This window comes from Gymnoscopelus microlampas (genome assembly GCF_963454915.1).
Source record: "Gymnoscopelus microlampas genome assembly, chromosome: 3".
Lineage (NCBI taxonomy): Eukaryota > Metazoa > Chordata > Actinopteri > Myctophiformes > Myctophidae > Gymnoscopelus > Gymnoscopelus microlampas.
The window spans coordinates 10321230-10340485 of NC_139940.1; the positions used below are offsets into that span (position 1 = coordinate 10321230).

Sequence of the window (19256 nt, forward strand, 5' to 3'; positions counted from 1 at the left end):
GTAAAAAAGTGGGTGAAATTTGTTTTTGTGCATAGTTCCCATCATATTATTTCCATAGAAAAAAAGACAGGGAAGAAAAAGAAGGGGGTGGGGCCAGAGGTTCGTTATAAAGACGTCATATTTGTCGTTATGCACTTGAATTATGGAACAATGGACATTTAAAGGGGAAAAAGTACAAACTGTGGCAGGCTACTACTTACACCTAGAACCCCCATTCAAACTTTAAAATGTTCATCTTAATGTGGACATGTTTGCCTGAAAAGGAATCTTTGAAATGTTTCATAGTTTTTGAAGATGGAAGAGTTTGGGACCTCAAAAAAACACTTTCACCTAGAAACTCCATTCACAGTTAAAAAATTCCACCTTACTGTGGACATGCTGCATCCTTGAGATGTTTTACTTTGAAATGATTTGTAGTTTTTGAAATATTACTAATGGGTCTACTAATATACAATAGACAGGTTTCCTGTTAGTAAACATGAGAGGATATGACCGCGCAGGAGGGGGAAGCCTATAGAGGGCGCCATTACCCGCAGCAGCTCTGGTCAAATGTCCATTCATAAAAGAAATGATCTTCACCGGGTTTAATGAAAGTAGATTAAATTATGCAGTTTGTAATACCTTGTTTACTCAATAAAAATGATTTGTCGTTAGTTGGATCTGTTTGTATATAATAGCAGCATTATGCCTATTATGCCTATAATAGCAGAATTATGGCTAACTTATCTAACTCCCGAACATAACAACAGAGTGAACGGCGCAACAATTCGTTTCCCCCGAGCATGCGCAGATTGCGCATTCTGCTCTGTGATGACGTCGCCAAGGAAATTAGAAAACAAGGAAGGGACAGCCTAGGGGGCGGGCCGACGCCATTGCTCGCATAGCAGACGCCATTGATGCTCATGGGAGGCAAAACTGGAACAGGAAGTTTGGTGAAATACTATGAAGTCTATGGCAGACAGCTGGACCAGCTTGTGAACAAACACTATTTCTGAACCATTATGTCCTTTGTCAGATAATCGGCTCAGGAATATAAAAGAAGACATATCACAGGTTTTTATCCAATCAATTCGGATTTTTTTAGCACGCTGTATAATTTTATTGAGGCATCTAAACAGTGGAATGTATCGTCCATAGACTGTACAAAAATCCTCTCTGGCAGTGTTGCCAGATTGTGAGAGGGAAATAAGCAACTAGGTCTAGGAAAACAAGCCCAAAAGAAGCACCGGGGGCCAGGGGATGGGGAGATGGAGCAGGGACCCCCTACCCTACCTCGACCCCTACTTATATACTTATATACATTGAAAATAGCCGATCTACAAGCTCACAACGCGTTGTGAGCTTGTAGATCTGCTATTTAAAAAAAAATCTTGAAGTAAAATGTGAAATATTGAGGATTTTTGAAACACTAACAACACAAATCTGGTACTTTCAGATGGGGGTTAGGGACAAATACATTTTAATTTGAGGGTCCATGACATAAACATAATTAAGAACCACTGGTTAAAATAATTTAAAAATTGTGAAGCCCAAGTCCAAATAATCAACTACACTTTAGAAAAAAGCCCATAAAACCGCAACCCGCAACTACCAATATTTACAAGCAACTTCACAGAAAAATAAGCCCAAAGTCGCTTATAATAAGTGGACATGGCAACACTGGTTTCTGTCTCGGCAGTATCGCCTACTTTGTGCTCTTTAGACAGCTCAATACACTTATACAGTGGACACATCGAAAAGCAACACAGCAGAAAACAATGTGTGATATGTCTTCTTTTATTTTCCAGAAGCAATTACTTTACAAAGGTCTCAGTCATTCAGAAATATACTTTGTTCATGAGCTGATCCACCGGGCTCTCATTAAGTCCAATGCATTCCACTGAACTCACGGCTGCAGTCTGGCTCCCATGGTGCGACGAATCTGCTGGCAGGAATTGCATGATAGCGAAAATGACGTAGATGACTCTACCTTCTTTAAATATATCTTGGACGTCGCGCGGAAATCCGTCTATAAGTCAGGTAGTTAATTATTGTAGTAAATTATTATGGACAGGAGGTGGCAGTGTTGCATACATTATGCCTCTGTTTTTTTCAGTAAACCCTGGTTCATTTAGGAATGGGTTTGGTGTGATTAATAAGGCACTGAATGGCGTTATTATTAATAAATAATTGATCCAGTAAGTATACGTTGAAAGGAATCACAAAACAACAGTATGGGTCCTTCTTTGCATCTAAATGTGCTCCTTTCTGGTGTGAAACATAAAATCCTATCTGTTCCGTTCTTCTGTCTGTCACAATTGAAGACAGATACCAAGATGAGAGGAAGTTACAGGCTTAGCTCTGATGGTCATTGGTCACACAATTAAATGACAGGACATGACATCACACACTTGCCTTGTAATTTCTGAAAAGTATTTATTGAAATTTTACAATCCTGTTTTAACCCCACTTTATGACGTCGCCCATGCAGAACCTTGACAAGTAAATATGAGAAAAAACTTGTAAATATTTATCTTGAAATTCACATTTTAGCAATTTTCTACCTGACCCTCCTTTTCTCAAAAGCCCAAAAATAGATTCTATAAAAGGCAAATCTCTCATAACTTTGCTCTATTCTCCCCCCTCCCTCTCACATCCTTTTTTTCTCATCCTTAAAGAAAACTGCAAATATGTCAAGGGCTGGATCACACGAGACACAACATTTCACTTTTAACTCCTTTAGTTTCACAGACGAGACCTTTTCATTGGCCAAATTATTCATAATTGCTCATCGTTTCACCATCCAAGAAAAGATCGCCCCCTGTCTCACAAAAAAGGTTTTAAAAGCCAGCTCAAATGTGCCAGTGAAAATCCATAGTTCCTCAGGAGTAGCACATGAACAATCACTACAGACCAGACATGGGGTTTCTCTTCAGTTTCAACGCAAAACCCCCTACAGGTTCAATCCACCATCAAGTTACTTGGAGCAGATTGGTACGTGCTTTTCAGTCGACATGTAAACAGTTTAATCAGTGCACATTCACCATTTCACTGTATAGATAGGGGTTTTCTTCAGAACTTGAAATATCAGGTGGTAAATTCAACACAGCAGTGGAAATTTAAGTTGTGATGATGAGGTAACGACAAAAGAATGTAGGGGCATAGAGGACTTTAAATCAAGGTACTGACTGGGTAGAAGCTGACTCAGTGTCATTTTGAGGGAGGTGGTACGGTTGTATTGAGTGAACAAGGGCATAGACACATTCACTGGGCTGGAAATGGCTGCGCAGTTACTTCTGCGTTGAGGGTGAAAACAAAATGATCGGTTAGATTTCTCAAAAACGCTTTTGTTTTTTAGATTTAGATTTTATTTTTCACAAACATGAATGCCCCCAATAAAGGATGAAGCGTTCTCTTTTTACAGGTAAACTTAAAAACACTTTATTTGTAAAGAGAGAGGGAGTCGGAGACGAGTTCAATTGCATAGCAATTTAATTCATGTCCAATAAGGACTCTTTCCCTGGCACAGGGAGAGGCCCTGTGGTCATTCTCAATCAGTGTTTTTAAATCGACCAAGACAATATCAATAGAACTATTGATAATCGCTCACTATCTCTAATAGTGACCATATTCAACAGGCATCGTAGGGCCTCAAATGAAGCCATTTTCCTACATGTCTGCTTAACCCCCCCCTCCCCCCCCCCCCCCCCATTTCTACACCACCGAATTACAGTAAGTACAACTTGGCCAATTTTAACGGAACAAGATTTAATCCAAATGTATTTCGTTTTGTCAAGTCAAAGGCTTCCAGGCTTGTGTTGGGGTAGGAGCGTGGTACAGAGAAATCATCTTGATGAAAACGGAAAGGGTTGGGGGGATATGAAAAAAAGAAAAAAGGAAAAACTTAAAACATGAGAAACATGCATGGGTTAGGCTTTCCTAATGCCTAATGTATGCTCCGTTGCACGACGGTGTTGCACGCCGAAAAATAGCCCATCTACAAGCTCTCAACGCAGTTGCGAGCTTGTGGATGGGCTATTTCTAGTCTTGCACCACCGCCGTACGCCAAAGTATAAATCAGGCTTAATGCCACATACTGAGTGTGCACAAAGACAGGCACAAACGCAAGATCTCCAATGATACCCTTAGACCCTCCCCCACTTGGGCACGCCAACAGGGGTTCTGACCACGGCTGGCGCGGTGGTGTGAGGGAGGGCATGGGGCTTCACATGAGATGCAGCCTATACGGACACCGGTCTCCGTTATAGGAGAGGGGCTTCTACTACACATCACAATCTCTAGCCACAGTATGGAGTTCAGTCTCGGAATGTCAACAGCAGCACGTTCTCCCTCTCTGTCTTTCCGCCATCAGTCCCCTTTTTTGTCCGTCACTGGAGGTCTCTGTCTTCGAGGTACCTATACTCAAAGGTGAAGCCCTCCTTCTTCCTCTGGCCCCATTTCTCATAGTCAAAGTAAATGTAAGTGCCCTGGAATGGAGGGAGAGAAATGAGAGGAGCAGTCAGATCATTTCATTAACCCATTGAGACCTGAAGCCGATTCTACATGTCTCCTAAATCTCAACAGTATTCTTAAAACATTATGTTTCTATATCAGTGGTGCTCAATCTTTTTCATGTCAAGGACCCCCAAAATGATATGTATTTGGCAGCGGACCCCATCAAAATGTTTTGTTCCAGGGACCCCCAGAAGCAAAGATTTGAGTTAAAAATGTTCGCTTTAAAATATATATATATTCAAAGATTTGCACACATTTTCATGAATTTTCAAAAATAGCAGTTCTACAAGCTCATAGCGCGGCACTCGGTGCCGCGCTATGAGCTTGTATATCTGCTATTTTTGAATAGCCCAAAGTATAAAATAATGCTTTTTAGCTCAAATCTAAAAATGACACAGTTCCAGGTCTTAATGGGTTAAAAGGTGCAATAGACAACTTTCAGTCACTACATGTCGCACATACAACACCTCTGTTGCAAAAGGTTTGTCGTTTCCCTGATTTGTGCCTCCATTACTAAAATACTCAACAATACTGTGCAGGTATCCGTTGTATTGTACAGTATGTATCTATGTACATACCCATATGTGTATACTATGCACACAATGTGAGCATTTGTTTGTGTGCAGTCTTAATATACAAAGTATCATGTGTGCATGGTAGGTGTTGTGTGTAGTTGCTGCCTCTTGTGTGTGTGGGCAGACAGGCAGTTTCAATCGCTAAATTTCACATTTTTAGAAGTTCTTTGAAAACCATGTGTTTTTTTTGTATTTACCACTCAGCATAGCAGCAATTCATAGATCATCACTCTGTATTTTGTGTCACTTTGAAACAGATTGTTTGTATCTATGCTTTATCAAATTATATCTGTGTAAATAACAGATATAAAAAGATTTAACAGCCATAGGTCTTTCACCTGTTCAAACTCATCAGTGATAGTCTTCGGTTCCTCGTGTCTCTGGAACCACATCATGTACTTGGTGTGGAACCTCCATGATTGTTTCTTCAGAGCCTTAGCAGACAGATACTGAGCCTTGGTGCCCTGGGAGAGGGAAGCCACAATAACAGGATTAATATATTTAACATTTAATAGTATACAAAGCATATAGGGTTAACCCTATATACTTTGGTAACCGGGGTCCCCCAGGGGAATCCATAGCCCACTCCTTTTCACCTCTACACCAAATCTCTTAATTTGAAAATAGCTCACCTGCAAGCTAACGTGTCATAGCACAACATGAGCTTATAGATCCCACACTATTATGATGTGCACAAAATGGGGTTCACATGGTTAAGTTAAAATAAAACATGAAGACACAGGACAAGAGTTAAGAGTGTACCGTGCCACACTGAACGATGCGTAAAATGACATAAGGTCATTATGATGACTTAAGATTAGGTTCTGCTGTCACTGTACGCAACAAAACCCGAGACCAGTGCGGTTTCAGGTCTGTGTTTTATTATGGTCAACTGCGTCCAGGTTGGTTCAGATTCTAACATCTGGGGACCCAAGTCTATTTACTAGGATCTGAGAAGACTGCTGCTCAGCATTGACCAGGAGAAAAAAGAATGAAGTGCTGAGTGATTAGCATTGATTAGGAGAAAAAAAGAATGAAGTGCTGTGTGATCAGCATTGATCAGGAGAAAAAAGAATGAAGTGCTGTGTGATTAGGCTGAGCAAGATCAGATTACTATAGTGCAAAATAAGGGTGGAAATCGTTGAGCTGCAAACACATGCCAGGCCACCAGCTGAGTTCAAGGGAGTTGTGGGAGAGTGGATCAAACTATACCTCCATGGGCTCAAAGGTACACGATCATGAATTTCTTCTTCACTGAGGTAAAAACATGCCATTTAATGTCATTATCTCTTATTGTAGGCAGCTGTGTGAGCTTGTAGATGTGCCATTTTTGAACATTTAGCCAATTTTTCAATTTAGGAAAACATTTCTTAAGATTTCAGCTATAATTACATGCCCAAATAGGGACGCCAGGTTGAAAGTAGTTATGCAATAACTTATGAGGCCATGATGATATATTGTAATTATATTACATGTCGTGAGCTTGTTAGATCTGCTATTTTCTCTATTCGTTATAAGTATAATATATACATAACCACTTAAACCCCATATATGTTGTTGACCGGTCTATACCTGGTCCCCTATTTATTTCCCTCACACAAAATCTCTTTGCCGAAAAGAGCCAATCTACAAGCTGTGATTGCGAAGGGTGGTGAGCTTGTTGATCAGCAATTCTATGGTTCATGTGGTTACATATACACGCTTGTGTAGTTGTTCCATACCTCCAGGTAGTAGAAGATGAAGAAGAGTGTTTCTGTTGACAGTCTCTGGTAGAACTCTATAGAGTCTGAATGGTGAGGTGGCATCTGATGATGGAAGGGCAAGGTGGGACAGGGGTTCCTCATCAGGTACTGCCTGGAAAACCATCAAATGGAAAAAACAATAACAATCAAATACGTTTCCACATGAACATGTGTTTAGCTCCACTGCAGTACAATATTAAAAACAAACAAATCAAATACAAACAATACAAGACACAAGAATGTAATGAAGCTTCATCAACAAATATTTATAAAACGTTTACGGACAGTCACAAATAGATGGCAAAAATAAATGAATACAAAATGAAGATTGAAATGACAATCATGTTTATTTTTTTGAAATACCATGTTAGCAAACACTAGCCACTATTTTCATTGTCTCCGCCAGGCCGGACGGCCGAAGGCTTACAAGATCTTCTGCCATTTTGCGCACAATGCATTGTGAGCTTGTAGACCGGCTATTTCCGGGGCATGACAGCATTGTACGCTGAAGTATAAAATCAAAGAACATTCATGAAACATAACCAGCTACGATGATTTTACCTGATCCTCTCGGAGTCCGAGGGGTGAGGCATGTGTGTCCACGCTGACTCCTGCATGGCCTGCTGGTAAAGCTGGTCTTTAGAGAGAGGTGTGGGGCCCAGCGGACACACCCCCAGCGAGGGGGGGATGCTGACTTCTGACAAGGACGGCTGGGGGGCAGCAGGAGTCCCGGGGGCTGCAGACGAACTAGAGAAGATGTCTACAAGAAGAAGAAAAGGTGCAGGTTTGTCAGGATGTGCCATTTTCACGTCATTTTGACCTGACATTGTTTGTGACTTTGACCTTGACCCTTTCGAAAGATGTCAATCATATATTCACTTTGGGGTAGCCTGCTGCTTATTCCCACCAAGGTTCACGAAAATCGGAAAATCTTTTCTGTTATTTTACTAAAACAAATGTAATGGCATAACAAACATTAACCCGTCCAACTCGGTTGGCAGAGGCAACAACATGTTTCTATGTCTATTTATTACGGCGTTGCTCTGAAGGAGGCTAGCCGTCTATAACAAGGTCTGTGTGTGTCCGTAGCTAATCTTGCAAATCACACAACGGACCAGTGCCGAATTGCTTGTGCACACTGACAGTAGGCCAACATAGTACAGGCACCCATTTCATTCACACAAAAACAATAAATGAAAATTTTAACTTACATTTTATAATTGGAGTCAAAGTGTCTCTGATTGGGCCGACACCTTGCCCAAAGTCTACTGATATCATCAATGACATCATTGATATGCCAGAAATACATTTTCAAGGCCGTGTACATGTGCCTTTGTTTTCATTACAGCATGGGGAGCTCTGTAAGAGATAGTGCTGCCTTTGTTGTAGGCCCTACAACAGTATGCTACAAATGAAAGCGAATCATACGAGCGCAGAACGTCTCGCCGTCTCTGCATATTTGGGCAAAAATAATGTCATCATCAATATGATGTCAGAAATCCACATAGGAGCCATGTCGTTATGGGACCCCGTCTTGTTTTTCTATGATTCTGTATCATATTTCACCTTCTCCAGATGTTCCTACAGATGTTGACCCTGCAGATTGGATAGTTTTGCCATTTGTCTTACAATGGATTATATAGGGCTTAAAGGGTCACAGGTCACAACTAAGATTCAGCAATTCTTATTGACAAAAATTACACTCATACACCATATAAACAAAATAATACTGGCCAGTTCTCCCCCAAGAGTACTTAACCCATTAAGACTTGGGACGCATCTGTGTCATTTTTTTTAGATTTGAGTTAAAAAGCATTATTTTACACTTTGGGCTATTCAAAAATACAAGCTCATAGCGTGGCACCGAGTGCCGCGCTACGAGCTTGTAGATCTGCTATTTTTGAAAAATCTTAGAAATGTGTGAAAATATTTGAATATATATTATTGAGTGAACTCTGAGTGAACACTTTTAACTCAAATGTTTGCTTCTGGGGGTCCCTGGAAAAAATAAATTGAGACGGGGGTCCGCGGCCAAATACATATCATTTTGGGGGTCCTTGACATGAAAAAGTTTGAGAACCACTGATATAGAAACATACGTTTTTCAGAAAACTGTTGGGATTTAAAAGACATTTGTAGAATCGGCTTCAGGTCTTAAAGGGTTAAGGGAAACAACATCAAATTTGAGGTCATGTTTCTCAGTGTCACTACACATGCAATACTTGCTTAGCAGGGTAGATAGATGACCTCTGTCTGATAGGACTGTACAGAATGTACACCGTGTGTAGTCAGTCAGTGTGTACACATTGTACATTTTGTAAACCGTGTGTTATCAGCGTGTGGTGATGATGCTGACCTCTGTCTGGTAGGTGCAGGTTTGAGATGTCTCCATCCAGACGAGATCCTAGCGCTGCTCTCTCAGCCATCGCCTTGAGAGAACTGAGAGGCTCAGGGGCCTGGAGATTTGGAGCACGGAGCACAGAGAATAACAGGAAGGAAGGATAGAAAGAGTATGGTTAAGTTGTATTAGAACATGAGGATATGAGCATAAAGAATGAGATGTGTGTGTGTGTGTGTGTGTGTGTGTGTGTGTGTGTGTGTGTGTGTGTGTGGGAAAGGCAAACGGTAAGAACAACGCAACACAATCTACCAACTATTAACAAAATTAAAGTAATTTGAGTGCTGTGCTATCCCCTACATACTATCACGGTATGGATTTTGCTTAGCTCAATATGTTGAGCAAGGCACTAACAATACCACTGGGTTATGGGATGCATTCCCATGGGACCTCTAGTGCAAAAAAGAAGATGTTATTACTTTTGAGGTTGGATGAAAGCTTCCGTCAAAATGCATGTCAATTAGCCTTAATGGAAGTACCAAGCGATGTTTTATGCCAATGAAAACGTTTATATACTGTATGTAAAAATTGATATCACCTTTCTCGCATACGATTTAACTCACTTTATTCCTACGAGATGGAGCTTCAAATTTTTTCGTAGGCTTAGAATTGGATATTTTATTTGACATAGTGCAGGTCGACCTGCTATCAAGGCCACCATGTTCATCTCCATGTTCAGACCAGATGACCAGAAAGGCTAACTTGCCTTAAAAGAGGGCTCAACGCATCACAATGAAGCTATTTTTGATATTTGACATATGACAAAGTACTGTATATAGGGCTTAAGTGGCTAATGTGAAAAGACTTAACATAAACCAACCCATTGAGACCTGCTGCTACCTATACGTTGTTATACCTTTCAATCCGGATGCCACCTCTGTGTCTCATTAGTTGTTGCTATAATATAGTAACATAATTTTTTATTTTTCATTTTTAGTAAGAATTTGAACGTTTTCAGAAAACTATGGTTAGGTTTTAAAAAGCGTTTTTAGAATTGGTCTCAGGTCTAAATGGGTTAAAGCCATAGCTTGACGCTGCTCACCTTTAGGCCCTCAGAGGGCTGTGTATAGGAGTGGGGCCCGTTGAGCAGGCTCCCTCCTCCGGGTGTGCTGTCAGAAAACGAGGGGGACGGAGAGCTCGGGGGCAGGGTGATGGAGCTGATCAGACTGGGGCCGTTGTCCATCCTGTCAACAGGGCGAGAAGTGGCAAGAGCGGAGAGAAGAGAAGAGAAAGGCAGAGTTACGTTTGTCATGTGGTCGCCACTTTGCAGCACAATGTGCCAGGTGGATCAAACACTGTCCTATTCAAACACACTACTGTCGATCTGAAGAAAAATAAGAGTTCAAGTTCAATAAAGATGAAACATCATCACTTTTAAGCCATACAGTCGAGCTCTTGCAGTACCACACCATGTAATCCACATTTCATGCATAGGAAAATAACTTTTTTTATTACAATTTTCTCCCAATTTAGGCAATATGCCAATTACTGCCCAAGTGTATAGTCCTCGTTAATGTCAACCCTTAAGTTAAATTAATCTACATGTAATCGATAGAATAATCGCAAAGAAACTAATAGATAGTTGTAGCCTTACAACTATGTCTATGAATTGGACAACTCACGGCTGACTGGCTGAGGAGGTGAGTGATGAGGGCTGGCTGCTCTGTGATTGGCTAGGTGTGCTTAGCGCTGACTCTGTAGAACTCTCTGCCACTACGGCACTGTAACCTGAAAGAAGGTGAAGGGAGAAGGTCAAAAAGTGACCACGTTATTAATAATCTCAAAGCATACTTAAATATACGCACATGGACACTGGGTGCTGGGCCAATAAGGCTACCACAATATAGAGAGGTAAAGCCTGCACTCCAACAGTATGGTAAAAGAGCAACTTTACATGAATTTGGATGACATGATAAACATAAAATACATTTACAGTTAGGCCACCAATGTCATTCAATCAGGAGAGAGAACCCCTTTATCAGCTTCACTTTTATAGTGTTCCAATTTTGTCTGTTCAGTTTTTTGTTTCATCACTTTCAAGTTGGTATCCTAACCTGAAGATGTGTTTTCGGTTTACTAAAGAGCTGGAGACTGAACAAACACTCTATAGCAATAATTACTATGGCAATATAGAGCTATTTGACACTTATTTTAACAGAATAATATCACTTACATCACCTTTAAATGCTCAAGTACTTGTGTACATACAATACTTTACTGGTTAATACAATGTAACAAGGCCACTGTAAAACAAATTGATAGCAGCATGTTCGTACTTTTCATACAAAGATAAATTAAAACCAAAAGGACAAGTAAGTTGACCTACTTGTGCTTCCATTTTGTTTCAGTCCACTTGGCGGTCTAGCTGGAGCAGCATTTACTCCTCCGACTACACCTCCATTCCCTCCCATCATGCCTACGACCCCTATGGGAGCTGCACTGATGGGGCTGGGGGGCACCTGAGGTGTTCCAGTGGCCACGTTTTGCCCAGGGACCAGACCCAGGATCCCTCCAGTCAAAGAGCTGTGGGCAGGGCTCGAACCCAGCAAACCCAGGCCCGTGCCAGCGCCGTTGGTGGTGACTCCACTGGAGCCAGAGGTGGGGATGGAGACGCTGCTCTCTACGGATATGCTCGACTGGCCGATGCCGCTCAGACCCAAGCCGCCCGATGCCGCCGCCTGGGCGTAAGGGGCGGGGGTGGAGCCGGAAATCAGCCCCGCCATGGTGTTCAGGGAAGATGGCATGCCACCCAGACCTAAACTGGTTAGCTGGTTGGCAGTGCTGGTCCCCGTCATGCCACCTTTGCTCAGACCCAGTCCGAGCCCAAGTCCCAGGCTGGAGGCCGGGGACGGCCCGGGCAAAGGCTGGGCTTGGGAGATGGGTGCCACCGAACTGGGCGTGCTGGGGGTGGGGAGAGATGGGGTGGTGGAGGCTGGTAAGAGGGGATGGCTGGGCGGGCTGGGGGTGTTTGAGGGAACAGAGGGTTTTGTTTGTGGTGGCTGTTGCTGCTGTTGTTGCTGGCTTGGTGGCTGGGCTTGTTGCTGCTGCTGTTGTTGTTGTGGTTGTGGAGGCTGATGCTGATGTTGCTGCACCGCGCTGCTGAAGCTTCCTATAAGACTGTTGCTCGTGGGAACGATTGGGATGCCCCCAACGATGCTCGCCATGGACACCAGCGAGGACGACGATGAGGAGCCAGAGGTGGTGGAGGAAGATAAAGAAGAAAGCAAGGAGGGGGTGCCGTTTTTCACAGGTGACTACAAAATGACAGGACAGCAAAAAAACAAAAAAAAGTATTTCTTAGAGAAACGAACTCATGGCAACTGAAATACAGAATATAGCTTAAGAGGAACAGAGTTACATTTCAATAAGCAATGGAGGCCCATGGAGAGGGTAGATGGTACAACTACATCAGCAGTACAGTACATCACCATCCAACTCTGGTCCAACAGAGCAAAAGTGTGACTTTATTTCATTTCATTCATGAGTCATGACAAGGAGAGAACATAAACATTGGCTCACTGTGTCCAAAGTAGAGCCCGACCAATGCCAGATGTTTGGGTCTGATGTTGCTCCCGGTTTTGGATAGTCCTAGACCATCGATATGTTGTTTAAAAGATTAGTTTTAAATGGATTAGACAATTTTCATGTGATTACAGTTTCGATTTTGAGAACATTTAACTTAACTGAGCTAACAAACAAATGAAAATAAACACAGATATAGATGAATAGATTAAAAACAATTACATTAATTATATATCAAATGTCCACCTATAATGACATGCCCAAAATAGGGAAACCAGGGAAAGTAGGGAAAGTAGCTAAAAATCGGCTGCATAATTGCCGATACCAATGTCATCCAAAAAGTCCAATAATGACCGATATATCAGCCAAACCGATATATATCGGTTGGGCTCTACTCCAAATAACCAAAGATGAAGAGCTAATGTGTTCATCTACTGACATTAAAGATCACAGCCTCTTACCTGACTAACTTCACTGTCTGTCCACCGGGCCCTTTTCTTATCCTCCTCCGAGTTCTCCTATAGGAGGAGACACCTTGGTATGACAATCCACTTTTCAAATGTGTCATCAATTTAGCGTGCGTGGACTCTATATAGCACAGTAACTGGACATGCATATAGAGTTATGTGAACACAGACTGTTTTTGTCGCAATCCTGAGCCAATAATTCTATATTAGAAGTTGCTGTGGTAGGAGACCTTTGGAAAACTATATAAAAGAATATAAACTCCAAAACAACTCTCACAGTGTAATCACTGAGAGGCCTACTGATGATCCAGGTTCAAAGAGAATGTTTTAAATATATTATTGCTCTTGTTAACACATTGACTGCCTAGATCGAGTTAACTCGATATTAGCTTTTCATCACTTGCCCGCCAAGATCGAGTTAACTCGATTTTAGCAAAAAAAAACATTTTTTTACTTTTCTTTTTTTTTTATTTGACCCAAAGACCAAGGAGATATGATTTTTTGAAGATCTTTACTCTCATCCACTTCCTTGTTAACTTAAAACTGTAAAATTGTGTATCTCGGCTCCTGAGTACTTTTTTTTTTTCATTGAAAAATCTCTGGCAGGAATAGCAATAGGCAGTGAAAATAATTCAGGCAGTCAATGTGTTAAGATGGCCTTCTATTAACTTCAATTAATCAAATATTGGATTATTGGCTCCGGAAAGCGACAACAACTAGAATTTCCATGTATTCAAGGCTTCATGGGGTGAGTAATTGATAGTAAGTATTCCTTCAAAACCTGAATCCTGACATTCTATTTCGAAGAGGGCGCAAATATCTGACATAAAGCTTCTGAGCTCTGGAGACACAGAACACATTGATAAGCCCCAAGTCTGATATGTTTGTGTCTTCCTCACAGTAGAACGACAGGATTCAGGTAAACATCCTGTTATCCCGTTAACTGAAGATGCGTAACAAGGGCCAAAACTCACGCCAGTGCATGTGGCTGGGGATGGGGGGATAGGTGAGGAGGAGGTGGTGGAGGTGGGAGTGCTGCTGGAGTGGAGGAACATTTCGTCCTCGATGTTTCCCTGACCCGACGGAGACGTGGCTACTAACGCTGCGGAGAGGGGGAAAGAGATGAGAAACACTAAAGTTACAGTGTTAAAGCTCTGACAGTGTTCAAGCCCACTATGACTGCAAAATGAATACATTTTTTTTTAGATTTTTGGTCCCCACTTCTACGCACGGCCCTTTAAATGGCCACAAAGTAGGACTACATGAATATATATATGTATGAATATTGCAATGTTTGTTCTCATAACTGAACAACAGTTGAATGTTTAATATACTTAGTGACATTATTGAAACACTTGAATTCATTGTTTCCCATAGTCCTGATTAATCATCTTGAATGTATACCAAAGTTATTACATTAGCCATGATCACGCAGCCCCTAACCATTCAGAGCATTACCCTAACCTCTCCATAAAGCTTCACACAACAATCCATCACTATTCCAGTCTTGCTTTAAACTGCCACTTTGGTGTTTTTTATACTGAATCCTAATATTATTGTGAGAAGGACATGGACATAAAATGTCCCAATGCATTCTGTGTCTTCATAACACAAACACATTGGGAAGTTTTGTGTCAGACTTTTATGTCGCCCTATACTCACAATAGTGTCAGAATTCAGGTAAAAAATTGTCTGAATTGACTTTTAAGAATGCAATCATAATGTTATGGTCACATTGCTTGTTAAACTAACGGTTGAAAAAGCAACAGCATTCTTCTGGGCAAGAATCCTATAGGTCAGGGTTGGAGGAAACTCAACCAATGATGTTGTTCCCCTTTCAATGTGGAGATATTGTACATTTTGTTGAAATGAATCTTGTTTTTTACATACCGGTATATTATATTTTACATAGTTTACAGGGACCCTCATATACACCTGCCATCAACATACAACTGCAGATGTGCAAATGGACAAGAGCTAAAACACAGGAAGATCCAGATGTAAATGCACCCGATCCTTACAAATGTATAATATTTTAAAAAAAATGTAATTGTGTGTCCAAGGGCCACTGAAAATAGTAAACAAATAGACAGTTCTACGTACGTATGTCTTCCAGGTCCAGGTCGTCATACAGGAACTCGTTCTCCTCGAAGTCGGGGTCCTGCGACGAGTCGATGTAATACTCCACGTCGTCCTTGATCTTCTGGACTGAATCCACCTGGACTGAGTCGTTGTCCAGCATTCGCAAGATGGTCTCCAACATGCGGATGTGGAACCGATGCCTTTCGATCAACCTCTTGAGTTCTTCAATGCGATCCTGTTTCTACGTTGCACACAAAGGGGTCAAACAACATTGTGCAGGACTGAATATTTGAGTGTTTTTTGAGGCAGCATCACAGAGAGACAAAATATTGAAGATTGCACTTGTGAATCAGGAGCAAGAGAAAGCAATACTCACCTCCTTGTCTCCCTTCTTCTTTCGCGTCTGCACCGAGAGAGACTCCACCTCGCTTTCGAACTGGTCTACCTGCATATTTAGAGTGTCTATTGTATTCTAGATGGGAAAAAAGGAAAAGTTGTAAGAGTGAACGGAACATCTTTTTTTTCTGACCAAAAATTACACTCCAGTGGTCTTGCCTCTATGTCTGGGCATTCTGCATCTAGAATTCGGGGAACAGAACCAGGGATTGGCGGTTGTTCTGCGGATTGTGTTACTTTTTTATGCATATTAAACTAAATATGACAAATGAATGCCTACCCAACTTGTGGGTTACACCGTTTCCACATTTGACCCATTGGATATTCAGGGCAGCAAATGATAGTTGTATGTTATTCAGAACATTGCATTCTTGGAGTGTTCGGAGTGAACTCTGGCCATTAAGACCAAGGAGACCATGCAGCAGAGCGTATGTGTTCACAATGGCAGCCAAATACTTAGGCTAATTAGGTCTGTCGGACAGCCAGCTAGCTGCCACTCAACATTGTGAGAGTAATTCTTCCTCAGGTCACAACCTGCCTGCCACAGCCTTTTGAATGTTTAAGGAGGATAAAAAGGTTTATTAGCATATATCTGTGACTAATTTATCACTGTCATCTTCCCTTAGTTGTAATTGCCTTCAGAACCAGCACATTAAGTCCCCCATGTTTTGTTATTGATGCTTTCAAACAGAGTCCTTTCTTGTTCAAGTGTCAGATTAGATTTGGAATTCTACTCAAAAAGCCAAGACAGTCTGGATGCTGTGTGGTGCACCGTGGGGGGTGATCAGGAAGACTCATGGCATCATTGAGAGAGCTGAAATGATTTATGATTGCAGCCTATTGTAAGGCTAATCATTCATTCCCAAGTTTTCCATTATCAGATTAACTCTTCTGTCCTTTCTGTGCGGATGAGGGAATGACAAATAAAAGGATTACTGAATCCTATCGTTCTCTTGTGAGGTGGACATGTGAAAATCTGACATAACACTTCCCCAATGCAATGTGTCTTGAGAGCTCGCTCTCTAGGCACTTGAAAATGGGCGAATTTCTCACAATCGAATCACAGGACTCAGGTTAAAAGTTGGTTGACGTTGCCCTTTGAGTAAAAAAAAATGCAATAGGTGTAGCTGAATAGTGCACATCTTACTGTTAGCCACTGTCCCGTTTCCTCCTTTTCCCTCTGAGCTGGATCAACCTTCTGAGCGAGCCCCAAACCTTCTTTCGAGTACGCCTTTGTTTTTGTTTCTCGCTCCACCACTTTGAACCGCTCCATTTGCTGAGGCGAGACAAGTCACAAATGGTTACATTAGAGATGGGCTACAATCGCCAACCTCCATTGTTAAGTTTCTTCACATGAGTCGATTAACATCAACAGAAACAACCAAAAATAAGAGTGAGAGAAAAGTACCGTCTCGATGAGTTTACGGTTCTCCACTAGCTGCCGTTTGTCTTTGATCTCGTTTGAGGCTACCCATGTCTTTATCTGATCTCTCAATCGCTACACAGGGAGGGGAGAGGGGATGAAAACGTTAGAACTCGCAAATGGCAAATGCAACCACAAACGTGGTAAGACTGGAAAAGAGATGACCCTCTGAAAGAAATTGAGTGTTGCACTGATTTCTTACTTGTAGTTTTTTAATCTCTTTTTTGAGGTCAGCCTCATATTTTTCCTTCTGGTTAGCATTCGCTGCATTGTGAAGCTGGAAAACATGTAAACAAATTGCAACACTGTCAGTTTTCTAAAAAAAACATTTTTAAAATGGGGCCTACATTAAAAGTTAAGTATGTTCTCACCTTTTGCCAAATATCTTCAAACTGTTCTACTCCTTCAGCTACCTTTTTCAAACATCTGTCGATTTCACCTGCGGAAATTAAAGAGGATTGCAATTTATACATGCATTTATTACAAAGTTAATCACAAGTCACTAATAAGCCACTAATAAAACCACGATTCTGACCAAAGAGAAGATGAGATTTGACACAAATGTAACTCTGGAACCTTTGGTCCTATAGAGACAACAGATTATTATTCAACCAAAGGGTCCAGTACCTGGGGGCTACACACTATGGCAAAGTAAATATGAGATGCAACACTACACACAATGTGCCTGTTGGAACAGGACTATTTGGTGGTATCATTTGGTCTCTCCCTTGTGAAAGACAACAGATTATGAACAAAACGTGCTGTAGCAGAGCCCCCCACCACCCCCTCACCCCCTCACCCCCTCACACACACACACACACACACACACACACACACACACACACACCACTCTATGTCAGTCTAACTCAAGCCTCTTACCTTGTAGTTTTCTCTTGTCAGCCATGGCTTTGACTACGACAATGTCCACATTCCGTCTGTCACACAGTTAGCTAGGGGGAAAAGTACAGATGTAACTGTGAACAGTGCAACGGGAAAGATAACCACAAAAAACACCCTCAACTCCGGACCCTTTGAGCTGATCATCTGAGCTGTCTTTTTTTTTGTCTTTGTTGTTAAAGTTTTTCAGTCGAGTCCCAGAGAGTCAAGTCCAAGTCAAGAGTCAGAGCAAACAACAACAAGTCCTGTTTATTTCAGGTGTATATCTCTGCAAGTGAGCTGACGTTAACGTTAGCTCGCTTGCAGAGATATACACACACACACACACACACACACACACACAGTTAACCGTTACCTCCACGGAAATGCAAATTGGAAGCCGAAAACACCAACGTAACCTTTGTGTATCGATGCATTCCAGACAACACGATCTCATTTAATTCAGTTTCACATTAACGCGCTAGCTCCAGGAGCTCACTGTGACTGACTGACATGCTCGTCGGCTAACGTTAGCCCACCTAGCGAGTATAGCCAGCTAACGTTTAACTGCTGGGCTAACATGCTAATCAAGCTTAGCTCGACAAGCTAGTTGGGTCAACAATAATCACATTTATAACTCGTGTTCAGTGGGTAGAGTTCATATTCGTGCATTAATATATCAGGGTGCATTACTGCCGTGTTATGGTGGTTGTTGCGTTGTGTGCAGTGGTTCATAATATAAATATCACTCGCTAGCCTACTAGCTAATGTGGCTAACGGGCTAGCCACTGCATAAAACACTACATAGCAGCTTAGCTAGCTAGTTAGCCACATTTAGGAGAAAAAAAAGGGAAACTGGGTCAACCCGAGCGTCTAGTCACGCTTGTCTTCGACATTTACCTAGGGTCTGGGCTTTCGTTTGTCCTTGTCAATTATAGGCAATGCTAATTCCCCCAAAAGTCTTCTTTTACTTCCAAATTATGTTTTCTTTTCGACACTCTCGTTGTGCTCTAGCTAAAGATGGACGGTAGCTAAATCCCACCTCCAACTTTGGGTCCCGCCCCTAAATCCCGTCCGTGGCATGTGATTGGACGGACGGCCGGGAAACATCCGCTGGGACGGAGCGCGGCGATTGGTTTAGCGGACTGAGGGGTTATGATTGACAGCACCCCCCCAACCCTCAAACATTGGATCAGAATGTACACATTGGACATTCTGTTGGAGCAGTTTTCACCTTCTTCATCCAGCTGGGTATCATCATCAATATCACCAGTCCATTCA

General features: G+C 41.8%; 1 protein-coding gene across 3 annotated transcripts; it reads right to left on the bottom strand.

The window, feature by feature from the left end:
• Window positions 1-3691: 3691 nt before the first annotated feature.
• cnot3a (CCR4-NOT transcription complex, subunit 3a) lies at window positions 3692-19017 on the bottom strand. Of its 3 annotated transcripts, none has more exons than XM_084053399.1 (19): window positions 18876-19017; window positions 17979-18049; window positions 17471-17538; window positions 17302-17376; window positions 17085-17174; window positions 16824-16952; window positions 15657-15752; window positions 15302-15515; window positions 14173-14300; window positions 13193-13249; window positions 12729-12797; window positions 11536-12463; window positions 10832-10937; window positions 10252-10393; window positions 9168-9267; window positions 7373-7571; window positions 6791-6923; window positions 5408-5533; window positions 3692-4466 (listed from the first exon to the last, which is right to left on the bottom strand). In XM_084053399.1, the coding sequence occupies exons 2-19, from the start codon at window positions 18001-18003 to the stop codon at window positions 4368-4370; spliced, it is 2784 nt and encodes a 927-aa protein (XP_083909525.1). In that variant the 5' UTR covers window positions 18004-18049; window positions 18876-19017; the 3' UTR covers window positions 3692-4367. The 3 variants fall into 3 exon arrangements, with proteins under 3 accessions (XP_083909525.1, XP_083909523.1, XP_083909524.1); XM_084053397.1 differs by having other exon boundaries at window positions 15302-15521; XM_084053398.1 differs by having other exon boundaries at window positions 15302-15521; window positions 17979-18034; window positions 18876-19010.
• Between the last annotated feature and the right edge of the window lie 239 nt (window positions 19018-19256).

What these genes read in the sequence shown, in the direction of transcription:
- cnot3a (XM_084053397.1), bottom strand. Translation starts at nt 18,003, where the DNA reads ATGGCTGACAAGAGAAAACTACAAG. An exon ending in TGACAAGAGAAAACTACAAG is followed by an intron (nt 17,539 to 17,978) that starts GTAAGAGGCTTG and finishes TAATTTCCGCAG; the next exon opens with GTGAAATCGACAGATGTTTG. An exon ending in CAGACAGTGAAGTTAGTCAG is followed by an intron (nt 12,798 to 13,192) that starts GTAAGAGGCTGT and finishes TCGATGGTCTAG; the next exon opens with GACTATCCAAAACCGGGAGC.